The 13,741-nt window shown below is 41.2% G+C and overlaps 1 protein-coding gene across 3 annotated transcripts in view; it reads right to left on the bottom strand.

Moving 5' to 3' along the window:
* Nucleotides 1–13,741, bottom strand: part of LOC101156778 (radixin) — a 42,531-nt gene that overhangs the window by 5,145 nt on the left and 23,645 nt on the right. For all 3 annotated transcript variants that reach the window (XM_011489232.4, XM_078939126.1, XM_078939125.1), the window contains exons 3-7: nucleotides 6,968–7,051; nucleotides 5,481–5,576; nucleotides 3,652–3,774; nucleotides 2,682–2,833; nucleotides 408–491 (exon numbers count right to left, since the gene is read on the bottom strand). In XM_011489232.4, the coding sequence (XP_011487534.1) occupies nucleotides 408–491; nucleotides 2,682–2,833; nucleotides 3,652–3,774; nucleotides 5,481–5,576; nucleotides 6,968–7,051 (539 nt within the window). The remainder of the gene's footprint in view (nucleotides 1–407; nucleotides 492–2,681; nucleotides 2,834–3,651; nucleotides 3,775–5,480; nucleotides 5,577–6,967; nucleotides 7,052–13,741) is intronic.

Raw genomic sequence — 13,741 nt, 5'->3', positions numbered from 1 at the left:
GGTACTGGGAGTACATATTTGAAAGACTGAATCCAGCAGAATGAAGAGCACTGAAGCTAAATAACTGCTCCGTCACACCAACAATCAATCATAAAGACTTATCTGCATTCAAATAATTGACACAAATAACGGGATGTTTGCCAAAACACACAAAAAACTGAAGCTCAGCATATTTCACCTGAACAGAATGACTTGTAAATCCCATTTTAGTACCTATTACCACGTTTATTGTAGGCCAAACGGCTGATTGGTCACATGATTCGTGATAAAGTAAAACCTTTTCTCCACAATCAACAACTCAAGACAAGTGTCATGTTTGTCTATAAAGTTACAGTTTAGGGATTTCTTATGATTAGAAGGTTGTACACGGACAGGGAGCGTCTAAATGCGGACAGAGACGCACTGACCTGAGCATGCCTCTGTGCTCCTCATGCCACGTCTGTATTCTGTCCTCCCACTGCTCCTTGGTCAGCTTGTGCTGCTCCAGAACTCTGCAGCACAAAACAAACATGTCACCTGAAGAACACATGTAAAAAAAAAGAAGCAGGGATGCATTTTAGCTTGAAGTAAAGTATGTACAGTAGTGGTCTAGATGTTTTCAGGTTGTAAAAGCCCTCACTGCACACAGACATGAACTCTTTTCTCTCTTGTTTGAACTCTCAACGTTCTAACCTTTGTAGAAAGATGAGCCCAGAATCTCAATCTTTAAATGTAAATGTTGCACACTGGACACATTCTGTAGAGGAGGCGTGGATAAGATTGATGGACAAGGATAACAGCCAATCGTGACGCAGAAAACCTTTAAACGCTGGAAATGTAGCTGGCGACACCTACACAGCGGATTTTTGAACTACCGTAACCGGTCGACTGTTTACGTGATCAGCGTAAATGAGCAGACTAGTGGAGAAAAGCCGCTTTTCAGACCAACCTCGCTGATTTACACGGATTGCGTAAGCACCTCACTACTGTAAATTGTTGCACAGCAGCACAAAGCAATGACAGAATGAACAGAATACAAACATTGGAGCAAAACCTCCGGTGTTAAAGGGTTAGACCACATTATACCATGGTCCGGGTGAATACTCAATTCTGATTGGCTGCCGGGTGTGCATTAAAAAGTAATATACCACAGGATAACCGCACGGTGAAAAAAGAAGTTCCGGTCACCTAGCTTAAATGTTTTGTATCACTGCGCCGGCTTCTTTAAAACAACCTTTTGCTTCGCGGAAGCAAAGGGTTCGCATCGGACGGTTCAGGCTTCCACGGCATGCGTTAAAAAAAGGATAATGCATACTTCGTCGGCCATTAACCCTTACTTACACCACAGGCCGGGGAAATTCTCGCTTCTGATTGGCTGCTGGGTTTGCATTAAAAAGTGATAATGCACGCTTAAAAAAAAAAAGTTCCGGTCGCATAAATTCAATCTTTCTCTATCACTGCGCCGGCTTCTTTAAAACAAACTTTAGCTTCATCATCTGGACAAAAACAAGCGGTAAGAGGGGAACTTTCTCTCTAAACCAGGGGTCGGGAACCTTTTTGGCCGAGAGAGCCATAAACGCCACATATTTTTAAATGTAATTTCGAAAGAGCCATACAATAATGTAGTGTGCCTTTCCCACACTGAGGCACTGAGACTTAAACTCTTTTAAGGTTCTTTATTCTGGTTACTGTAGACCGCAACAAACGGCGCACAATTAATTCAGCAACTCCTCAATCTCTCCAGCGAGATGAAAGCGCTTCTGCCAACTTTATATTCCCCTGCTCCCGCTCCAGCCCTCCCATTTCCCTTATTCTGCCCATAGCTGAACCCCATTGGTCCAAATTACCTAACAACAGGCTGAGCGACAGAACTAAGGGCCAATCAGATCTCTGCTTGATGCGATCAATGAACTCCAGAACTTTTAACGCGGCCCAACAGCCACCCAGTCCAAGTCAGTAAGCAACGATATGTTTCAAACTAAATATACAAATGAATGTGTGCATTTGATGTGATTTCAAAATTTTTAAAGTAAAATAAGTCTGTGGATTCTTTTTAATAACATTGTTACGCTGTTGCTGATAAATAAGGCGTTGAGACTTCAAACGTGATCGTAGGTTGGTCTGAATGTTCTGTAGATGTGAGACAGACTGCTCACATGCAGACGCGGAGCCAAACACACACTCACACGCTGCAGTGAGTGACGGGCAGCGGGTTTTACGTTATTACAATCCCTGCGCGATTCACTTGCTACCTGTGCCCACAACTCCACCCCCCACCCCCACCCTCTGCGAGCCACATGTGACCATCAAAAGAGCCATATATGGCTCGCGAGCCATTGGTTCCCGACCCCTGCTCTAAACTGATGCTTTATTTAACCCGCCTTGACCATCAGCATTTATGTCGCTTTCCTTTGCCACTATAGTAGAGATCGGAGTTTGGAGCGCATGACAAGACACCTCACCACGTAACAAATAGTCTGCTTTTGGTGAATAAAAGTGATCCAAACTGCAAAAATAGCGAGAATAAAGTACTAAAATCTGGTTGAATATTTATTTTTATTGTAAGTGACCATGTTATATGTGGGTTAAGGGCCCACGAAGTGTGCATTATCATATGCATCAATGTGCTTGTAGATCCTGCAATCAAACCTGCAGGAACCGGTTCTATTCAGGTTGGTGCTGTGCACGTGGATGTACTTCACCTCTGTGGAAGTAGCCGGTCCGACGCCAGGTAGCCGGGCTTGTGAATGTCTTTGTTGTAGTCTCCGTACTTGGCCTGGACTGCGTAGGAGGCGAGCAGCACGGCCGTCTCTGGAGGACAGTAGTTCTCGTCGTTCAGAATGGCCTCTTTCACCTGAAAAGACCACACACACAAACACACACACACAAAGGACTACATTAGGAAAAGGACTTAAAAACGGTCATTAATGCTATTTTACCTCACAGTATAGCAAACTGTTGCAGAAAACATTAAAATAAAAATGTCTAGAATGTTTTTTGACTAAATATTAAATGCTCAAAAATAGGATTTTTTAAATTAAATTCACATAATAAAAATAAAAATAAATTAAAATAAGCCTTATTAGCAAACAACAGGACTCATTTCTGTGTGCCAAGTTTTTTCAGCTATAAAAAGGCTTGATTTCATTTTGCTAAAATGTCAACTAACTTGACATTTATAAAGCTTTTGTTTCTAATTGTGATGGCTTATTCATTCCTTATTTGAAACAAAACTTTGTATTTTTCTGTCAATCAGACAATGTAAAGAAAGGAAAGTCAAGCCAAAAGCAAACGACTGCATTCATTAGATTCTTATGAGTTTGACAAAGTAAAACGACGACTGGCCATGATGAGGGTTTGGCTAATTGCATTAGGGATATCTGTCTGGGTCAGAGTTCCTCCTGACGTCTAGTAGCTCCCTTCATTAATCTGTTTACAAGTCTCGCTCCGCTTTCATGCTGCAGAGATGCGACAGCAGCAAATGAGATCTGCAGCATAAAGAACAGCCTCTTACTGATAATGGAAGTACCTCGGTCGCTGAGAGTTTTGCTAGCTTGTTTTTCTTCTTCAAAAAAAAAACAAAACACAACACTCATCCAAGGGGGTAAGAATATCAGTTTTATGACTGATCACAGGAACAAACTAGTGTACCAAAGCTCAACACTGGTGCACCTGCAGGAAGAAGAGTTTCTGTGTGATCTCCTGGATGAGCTCCTCTGAAACATCTTCAGGGAAAAACTTGGCTCTGAACTTGAACTGCAGTGGATTGTCCTTCTTGACGTCCTGCTGAGTTACCTGCAGAGAAACCCTCACAGTTAGGCTCTGTGTTTTACCCTGAACTCCAGCATATCCAACACTAAAACATGAACGTTTATTTGTTATTTGAGGCAAAGTTATTCAGCAAAGATTTCTACGTTGGGGGGGTTGGACCGTACAGGTGAAGCGGGTTTTTAGATAGTAGACAGGAGCAGCTGCGTCTTATGTGTCTTGCAGGTGGCCTGCAAGACAGCTCATGTAGCTCATTGTAGCTCATGTGGCCACAAGGCCAAGGTACGTCATGAAAATGGAACATACCATTGTTGTGCATGCGGTGGGTCTATTTTGTAGTATTTGTAAGGATATTATACGTTACCCACAACTATGATATGCGGGTCATGCTGTCGTACAATACCCTAACACTGTGCTCTAGTCGTCAGTGAGGTGTATGCAAATAATGCATGCACGGGGTATTGTCCAAGTGCCCACAGGACGCCCGTAGGGTGCCCACAGGACGCCCGTAGGGTGCCCACAGGACGCCCGTAGGGTGCCCACAGGACGCTCGTAGGGTGCCCACAGGACGCCCGTAGGGTGCTCACAGGACGCCCGTACGGTGCCCCCAGGACGCCCGTAGGGTGCTCGCAGGACGCCCGTAGGGTGCCCACAGGACGCCCGTAGGGTGCCCACAGGACGCCCGTAGGGTGCTCACAGGACGCTCGTAGGGTGCCCACAGGACGCCCGTAGGGTGCCCACAGGACGCTCGTACGGTGCCCCCAGGACGCTCGTACGGTGCCCCCAGGACGCCCGTAGGGTGCCCACAGGACGCTCGTACGGTGCCCCCAGGACGCCCGTAGGGTGCTCGCAGGACGCCCGTAGGGTGCCCACAGGACGCCCGTAGGGTGCCCACAGGACGCTCGTACGGTGCCCCCAGGACGCCCGTAGGGTGCCCCCAGGACGCCCGTAGGGTGCCCACAGGACGCCCGTAGGGTGCCCACAGGACGCCCGTAGGGTGCCCACAGGACGCCCGTAGGGTGCCCACACAAACTACAACCCGTCTTATTTCCTCATTTGTAACAGTCGTGCTGCAGTCAAGGACCTTGTCACTTAAACAGCACTAAGGGGTTCTCTGGGAACTTCGCTGGATTTGGAGGGGTTAAAAAAAAACTGCATACAACGTGCCTGCGACCCACCTACTTCACCCTAACGTACATGTTTGAATGTTCAATATGACCTGTCAAACATGTGTGCGTGCTCAGCAGGTGGTGTACAGTCTTAAATTTTCCTGTTGGCCACCTGCGTGCCGCCTCTTTTTTGTTTTTGCACTAAAACAGCCTCTATCCACCCGTAAGGGGCAGTTGTGACTAAGGTTCAACACTTCCAACCCCATTAGTTAAAGCTGAACGCTGAATTAAGTTCATTTACTATCGTTTCCTCCCAGCCAGGACTCTTTGGAAAAAGAGATTCCTAAAATCAATGGGAGATTTCCTGGGTAAATAAAGGTTAAATAAATAAATAAATTCATCAGCTTCAAGGCTTTTAGTTTCACAGAGCTTTAAAAGGTCACAGTTCTGATTTTTATATTTCAATCATAAGAAAAAGGAACCTGTAACAAGGAAACTACAAGACTTCCTGCAGGATTATGAAATCCAATTTCAGTTTTTACATTGCCGTGCAGAAATCTCTTCTTACTTAGGGTGTGCAAAAGAATAGTAAAGACGAAGAGAGTTGTGTGTGAGGTTTCTCACCTTTTTGTTTAGTTTGAGCCACGTCACATAGCCTTTGCTGTCTGTGTACTGCAGGCCAAAGAACCAGACCTCCCTCAAACCCACCGTCTTCACCACCTGCAACAACAACGAACGCCTGTTTGGAATCACCAACATCAGATTTCAGCGTGTAAGCTAGCAGGAGAGGGTGTAAACAAATAATGCCCACAACTCCAGGGTGAATTTCTGATAAACCACTGCTGCTTTGCAGAAACTATGTCCTAGAAAACGAGACACAGGTTTGGGGATTTTGGCTAAAAACAGCAGTCGTGATGAAAAGACCTCTGAGAACGCTTTTAAAATACATCAAAAGACTGGGACTTAAAATGTTTCTGCCCAAGAAAAAAAAAACATTAGGGACTATAAAAGGCTAGGAAATGAACAACCAGCAAGTAGAATAGCGGATGCTTCTGTAATACATATTAAGCATTCATTAGAAATATGCAGTGGCAGGTAAAATAAGTGCAGGCACCCAAAGGAATTAAGCAGTTGTGCAAATGCAGAATGCAAGGAGGTATAGCAATTGAGCATGTGAAACAGGAAAAAGAGCAATGTGAAGGATGAAAACACGTAATCATCCTCAGGAATTCTCAAGAAATTGTTCATTTAGTGAGGAAAATCGCTCCTGATTAATTTTCTTAATTGTAAAATGTGAAATCATGTATTCATACAACAAACCAAGTTAACCCACAAAAGGCTCAATTCTTGAAAAATGATTTGCTCACGAAGAATTGATCTTTTTTATGGTATCATTTGTTCTGCATAAAGATGCAACGGTCTCTGTTGGGTCTGTATGAACAAGAGCTGCTGCATAACAAGAATGTCCATGAGCACTTTTGGAGATAAATTCATCAAAATATTGAGAAAGGAGGCCTTGAGAGGCATTAAGCTCATGGATGCTTAACGGCAAAAGGTTCCAGCTTTTTAGTCCTGGAATAATGAGCTCACAGGCCTCCACTTCCCAACTCCTACCATATTCCAACATGCGTTTGGGTGTTAGTTATTTAATTTAAAAAATTCAATGCAGGATTGCAGGTTGTAAATAAAAACAATCAAAACTATCTCAAACAGTATTTCATTAGCTACAGGCAGCTACAGGACTGTAAAACGACAACAACAATAATTATAATTAAAGGACAGCAGCTTCAGTTTTTTTGAAAGACAAAAATAAGCAGTAAAGATTTACTGTCTTCCTTCCCTCAATAACCCCAAAAACCTTGTACAGTTTGATGTAAAGGAACACTGAAAGCTGCCCTTTTACTGTCCAGTCTAAGCACACACACACACACACACAAAATGCCATCTCCTGAAAGCTCTGCGTTTAGACAAAGACTCCTTTGTGGTTCATGCTTCCACAGAACCAGACCAGTCCAACACAATCCAAACCATCTGCAGCTGCTGACAGTTAAAAACTTCCTTTCCTGCATTTATTGTGATCATAGGAACACAGGAGAAGTCGTAGTCCTCACCTGGTCAAAGAGCTGTTTGCCTGTTGTGTTGGGCTGGATGGCAAACTCCAGCTCAGCGTCCATGGTGGTGACACGCACATTGATCTGAAAACATAAAAACACAAGTCATTGGTCTCTGACGACTACAATTTGTACTTTCTAATATTCAAACATCTTGTACAATATTTTTCTTAGCTAGAACTTCTGTAGGGTTTTTAAAACACACCAAGGGTAAAACATTTTGGTTGGTTAGTGCGCCAAAAAACAAACTAGTCAATTTAAACTACTGATGTCTGTCCAAAACTATCACAAATGACAAAAAACACCAACCAAACCTGTATAATCCATCTTCACTTCCATCCTACTGATAGTGACTTTTTATTGTTTGTATGTAAAAGGAATAAACTGCTTTTTAACTAAATCATGAAAGAATTTGTAGCTTCTTAGGTGATCATTCAGATCAACATTCGTCTCTTAAAAAGACACTGTGCTGAAGTGAAAATGTATTGACTCTATTTTAGCCCTCATTATACAACACAAATGCATACTGCATGAATATTATTGCAAAACGGAAGAAAACAAAGTTGAAACTTTCAGCAAGAGAGCTTTTTAAATATTTTGAATCTGCATAATTTCAGGTTACCACATGGAATGTTGTAGTGAGTCAATTACCTGTAGAACAGGCAAAATGTAAAAAAACAATAATAATAATAAAATACACTTTTTAGTACAAGCTGTAGGAAAAAAGATAAGCTTAGGGAGTGTTTAACTAGTGCAGAAACATTTAAAGAAACATGTATTCTATGATAGAATGAAAACAAAGTACACATCTGCTAGTGTTCCGTTTGAGGTGCAACGTTTAGCTTTCCACAGTCTCTTGTACTGCATCCCTGCAGTGAAACCCAGCAATGTCCTGAAGTGACCCCGGCACGGTACAGCAGACTCAAAGACCCAGCAGTCTCAAGAAACAACATCAATATCTGTGCATGTGTGTTGTAAGACAGGCAGAGAGACAGACAGATAGATAGATAAATAGTGCCTCCAGCAAACTGACTGCATCAATAGGAGACTCGCAGAAAAGTATCACAGACAGCACCACTGACCTGGAAAAGACGCACCAAGACCGTTACTGTCCATAAAGACGGAGACGTGCTTTGAGACAAAGCAAGCCAAAATAGACCCAACTTCTTGTTGTGCTCTTTGTTGTTTGCTTTGGTTCCAAAAACAAACTAAGCTTGTTCTTAGCACTCAATTCAGACAGAAAAATAAACTAGCCAGACATTTATACATCAATCCTCACTTTAGAAATATTAATTTCAATAAAACAATTTGCATTCTCGTCTTCTGATAGAATTCTAATATCTAGAGGGGATAAACACCTTTCTTCATTTGGACTCTATGCATTTGTTTGGTCTAAAATGAACAAAATGTAGTATTTGTGGAGGAGCTCTGTGCAAAGTGTGGGAACACAGCCATTTGGTGGTGACAGACGCTTTTGAGCTGTGTGTGTGTGCGTGTGTGTGTGTGTGTCCGTGCGTGCGTGCGTGTTTGCTGCAATAATATGTTAGTGCAAGTGCACTGCAACCATATGGAGGCTTTTATTTTAATTGCATGCATATACAAAATGTCTATGCTGTCCATTCATTCATTTTACATGCACACACCTTGCATACGTGAGTGATTACCAGATGAGGTTTCTATGGCAACGCCCATGTGTCAGATACCTTACTATCATTTTCCAAAAAGCTGTGTGGGCATTTTAACGACAGCTTTTAAACACTAGACAGGGAAGCAAAGAGAAGACGGATCCTTCTTGGGCTTTGACACAAACGCAACGAGTCAGCAAAGAAACAAAGGAACAAATTAGGTGTGAAATGAGCTTCTTCTGGAGTAAAACAAATGAAAAAAAACAACACATGCAAATTTCACAAATAGCAATAGTGAGGATGGAAAGTTTTAGGTACACAGTGACTAAATTTTACTGACTTGGAAAGAAACTTAAATGCTTTTTTTCATGTCCGTAAGATGTGGCTCGAGGAGGACATGTCCTTATTGCCAGTTCTGCAATCCAGCACTTTTAAAACTAAGATCATTACTGGAGGGAAGGTGGTATATTAAATACAAGATTGCATTTAACAACATAGATGATCACTAACAGGAAACAAAAACTGTCGTAGCACACCAGTACACAATAACTACATGTTTGTACTGTGTTTTTTTTTCCAAAGCGGTTTAGAGTGTGTGGTAGCAACAGAACTCCACAAGAGGCCTTTGACAATTCTGTACCAATTCTCTACACATCTCTAAGCAACAGTTTTAGGAAAAACAAACTCCTGTTCACTGTGTTCTGACAGTTTCCCTTTTTGGAGATGTTATGGTTTCATAAAACTGGCTTTATAAGGGACAAACCTCATAAAGCAATCAAACATGTCATCCGGTCCTTTCAGAACTCACTGCCTTGCATTTTTCACCTTTACGGCTCAGACACACCTGATTCAAATGACTGAATGTAGAGCCGATGAGAATAATCTGAACCTTTAAGCAAAACAAAGCAAAATTATGGAACACTGTTGTATTATATATGGAAAATGTGCATCAAAAATCCTGGTTTCCTTTGACGTCCCCCCTCAGATCATGTTTTGATTGTAAAAGCATTCCCAGTAGGGGTGTGCATTGGCAAGAGTCTGACGATATATACATTTATTGCAATATACGACTCACTATACGATACATTCAAACTGCCTTTTTTGTCTGCTCCTGACAACATTTTTTTTAAATTAATACTCCAAAACAAAATTTTAAGCTTAATTTTCATGTCATCAAAAAAATGCAACAAGGACTTGTTAAAGAAGATCAAAAACACCATTTGCATTGAATTGGGTGTTTAATTTTACGAATCTCAAAAATAAAAGGCAATTGTGACGTAGTATATATGCACATTTTATCAATCATTTCATAATGGTGAATTCACTTCTATTTAGAAAAACATTATTACTAACAGTCAGAGAAAAATATTGTGACTGTGCTCTTGGATTTGATTCTACAACAGTCCTCCAAGTAAATGGCGGAATGAGAAAAGGCCAGACAACAAAGTAAGCTAACCTGACTTTTTGCTGATGAATACCAAAACATTAAAAGATAACATAGCGGTCTATGCACACGCCACAATCTATCCTCCCGGTGTTGACTGAGTTCTACAGATAACGCTACGTTTGTGTTTCAAACCCTTCATCTACGTCTTGAAAATCCTATTTATTCCTCCACAGTTGTTTTCATTTCACATACCTCAACTCTCAAACTATGCAAACTCAAAGCATAGAGGACCACAATACACTACATATTACTTTAGTGCCAGGGCTTTAGTAGTGTAAAAGGTCACAGGAAAGCAACCCGGTCAGGTCACATGCAGATCAGATATGTTTCAAGGGAAAAACTATGGAATGATACATCCTTTAAAACAGCTGAGAGTGCAAGAGCGCTTTTCAAAAATAATCACAACTCCAACTCAGTCAAAGGCAGGGGGGTATTCCAGGAAGCATGTTTAAACTAGCCTGACTTTGAGCCTGAACTCTGGCTGAAATCCGCCTGAACTTGCTTACTCTGGGTATGTCGGTTCCAAAAGACCGGATATGAGTTGGCGTAATTACGCTCGACTTGGTAACCCTGGGTTAACGCACGGTACATAAAGACATTCTCAATAGATCGCCGATTTCTGGAGTCACCATGGAAACGCGTGGAGAGAAAAAAAGAAAGCGCGACACTTGAGACGGAAGTGAGACGGAGTCTGAGATTTTAATGACGGCGGTTAAAAATTATAAGTCCATCAAAAAAGTAACACGGCTGAAAAATAATTTAAATAATTTAGTTAAATTAATTCAAACTCAATAATTGTTTATGCAACTCAAATTTACGTATTTATCTAACTAAATGTCACATTACTCCATTAATCTTTTTTCCATCTTAATTACTTATATTTCTTGAACTTTCATATGTCTAAGTTTGAGCCGGCAGATATGCTCATTTTTACAACAATAAAAAGAACGGAAATAAAAATGCACTGAGTGCAAAAACTCACTAAATAATTTTCCGTCACTGTCATAACAGCACTAAGCGGTAGGGGTGCTATATAAACTCATCATCCTATCCTTTACTCTCACTCATGGTGCAGAGACGTAAGCATAGTAGGACAAAATAGCTCAGCCAAACACGGTGAAACACAGTAAAACAGCTATACAACTAAACACATTTTGTAAAAAACCCACACTTAAACCCAAATCCGTCCAGACAGGCAAAGGGAATGATATCCCAGAATCCCTTGCGGTGCCGATCTAACAGCAGCATCAAAGTTACACCTACTTAATTGAATTAATTTGAACGAAAGGAAAATAACTTTCTGAAAACTACGTGTAATTTTTAACAAAAAAATTTCTAACAAAAAAAATGATTTATCTTAACTGAAGCAAATAATTACGTTAGATCAAAGTAAAAAAGTTTATCTTTCCAACATCCATATGTGGTCTTATCACCCTCTCATGGTGGAAAAAGTATTATCTGAGCTTTTTCATCCACTAAATCATCTTCAAATGGACACGCCATGCTGCTTCACCTCTCTGTAAACAAACTAAGCTTCAACTAAACCTGTTCCGGACCAGGTTATGTCCAGAGCATGAGTTGCCATGGTAACTTGACCTACCCTGAAACATACCTCCATTTCTGGAACCGAAAGCTGAGGTTATCAACTTTCTTAGCCTCAAACTTATCGTGGGAGCTAGCATAACCTGCTTTCTGGAATACCCCCCAGCTCAGTATTCTCAAGCTCAGCCCATTCTGATGGTTGACCGTGATTATTGCTGCTTCATCACAGCGGTGATCAAAAATCCCACACAGTCACAGCTCTACTGCTAGGTGTTTATGACATATAGATTGTTGGGAAACGTATATTGATACATATACGTTAAAAAATGTTTTAATGAGCCTGCATTCATTTGATCACATTTCAATCAGTTGCTGTGTCACACTGTTGTGGTTATGGCATTGTTTTTAAGAGAATTCTGTTAATTCTGAGCGAATGAACAGAAGTTCTGTATTTAGAAATATAGAAAAGCATGTAGGAAGGGTTTTCGGCTGTGTTAAAATAAACATTCTTACAAATCGACAGTTGGACCCTTTTTTCTGTTTGATAACACGACAACGTAGCTTTACATTTGTCTGCGGCTCATCTGATGCTTCATTCCCACTTTGTTTATGTTGGCTACCGTGGCCATTTGGGTTTAGTTGCTTCGCTGCAAGAACTGATTGTATTCAGACTAAGGAAACTTGGAGCGACCCGACCTGACCTTAATTTGAAAAACACCCATCTTATTTTCCTTTCATATTAAAGCATATAGATGTGCTTAAATATTGAACATGCAACATAAGTTGACACTGATGGTAGTTTTCATACAAAATGTTTTTTGTCGATTTGTTTTTTAATTAACATGACTGTCTGCAGCTGGTTTGGTAATCCAATATCCATCCATGCTTTCATGCTGTTCACTATCAGCAGTGACGGCTAAATGTTTGGCTAGTGCAGTGTTTCTCAAATAGTCCAGGGGGGGCGATGCAATGCCAGGGGCGCAGTAGTAGCGGTTTTAGGCACAGGTAATACGGGCAATTGCCCGGGGTGCAAACTTAAGGGGGCGCGGTGGTGACAGCGGCTCAGTGCTTGGAAAATAAACTGCGTCACTGTTGGTTTCCTATGATCTTGTTATATCACAGAGTTTGTAACAGCCTGAAACTGGATTTATGTTGCTTTTATAATTTTGTTAATGTTAAAAGATACAATTTTAGGTATACTTACACAATTTTTATAGACACTAACCTATATGTTGTCACCGCGCAAGTGTGTGTGTGTGTGGGGGGGGGGGGGGGACATTTTCTTTTTCCTACGGGGGGCCTTGCAAAAAAGTAATTGAGAAGCACAGGGCGAGTGTGTATGAGAGGCCACCCACACGGCACCGTCCGCCTGTTGACTTGATGTTCAGACGACTACAATTAAAAGCTGTCAGCTGCTGGTTAATAAAGGCTTTAAGGCCAAACAAAGCCACACTGCCTTCTTAACTCGTCTTTTCACAGGTTTTAATACCTGCAATCCATTCAACTATATAGGTTTTCCGCTCTCAGGTTCTTGTGTGGAGATCACTCAAGCTGTATACCTGTGTGAACAAAGGCAATAAAATATGAAGGGCGTTTGAGGAAAAATCCAATTCATCATGGAAGAAAAAAAAATTATTATTTGCACTAATGTGTGTAAACGGTACACAAACTGCTTTTTAGAACTTTTCCGTAGTTGCAATCCAAATGTCAAAAAGCACTTACAACCTGTATACCTGCAAATATTTTATGTACAAGTTTTTGTAAACAACATTTGCAAATAGAAATATTAACACACGCACTTGGAAATGTCGAACCAAAAACATTTAGCCTGGATATATTTGGCATACTTTTTGCCAAATATATCAAATTTATAACGTAAAACAGTTTAGAGCAGGGGTCGGGAACCTTTTTGGCTGAGAGAGCCATAAACGCCACATATTTTTAAATGAAATTTCGAAAGAGCCATACAATAATGTTGTGCCCTTTCCCACACTGAGGCACTGAGACTTAACCTCGTTTGAGGTTCTTTATTCTGGTTACTGTAGACCGCAACAAACGCCGCACAATTAATTCAGCAACTCCTCAATCTCTCCAGCGAGATAAAAGCGCTTCTCCCAACTTTATATTCCCCCCTCCCGCTCCAGCCCTCCCATTTCCATT

This window comes from Oryzias latipes, chromosome 21, assembly GCF_053564925.1.
Source record: "Oryzias latipes strain Hd-rR chromosome 21, Olatipes_Hd-rR_3.1".
Taxonomy (NCBI): domain Eukaryota; kingdom Metazoa; phylum Chordata; class Actinopteri; order Beloniformes; family Adrianichthyidae; genus Oryzias; species Oryzias latipes.
This window is presented reverse-complemented; position numbering and strand designations above follow the sequence as displayed.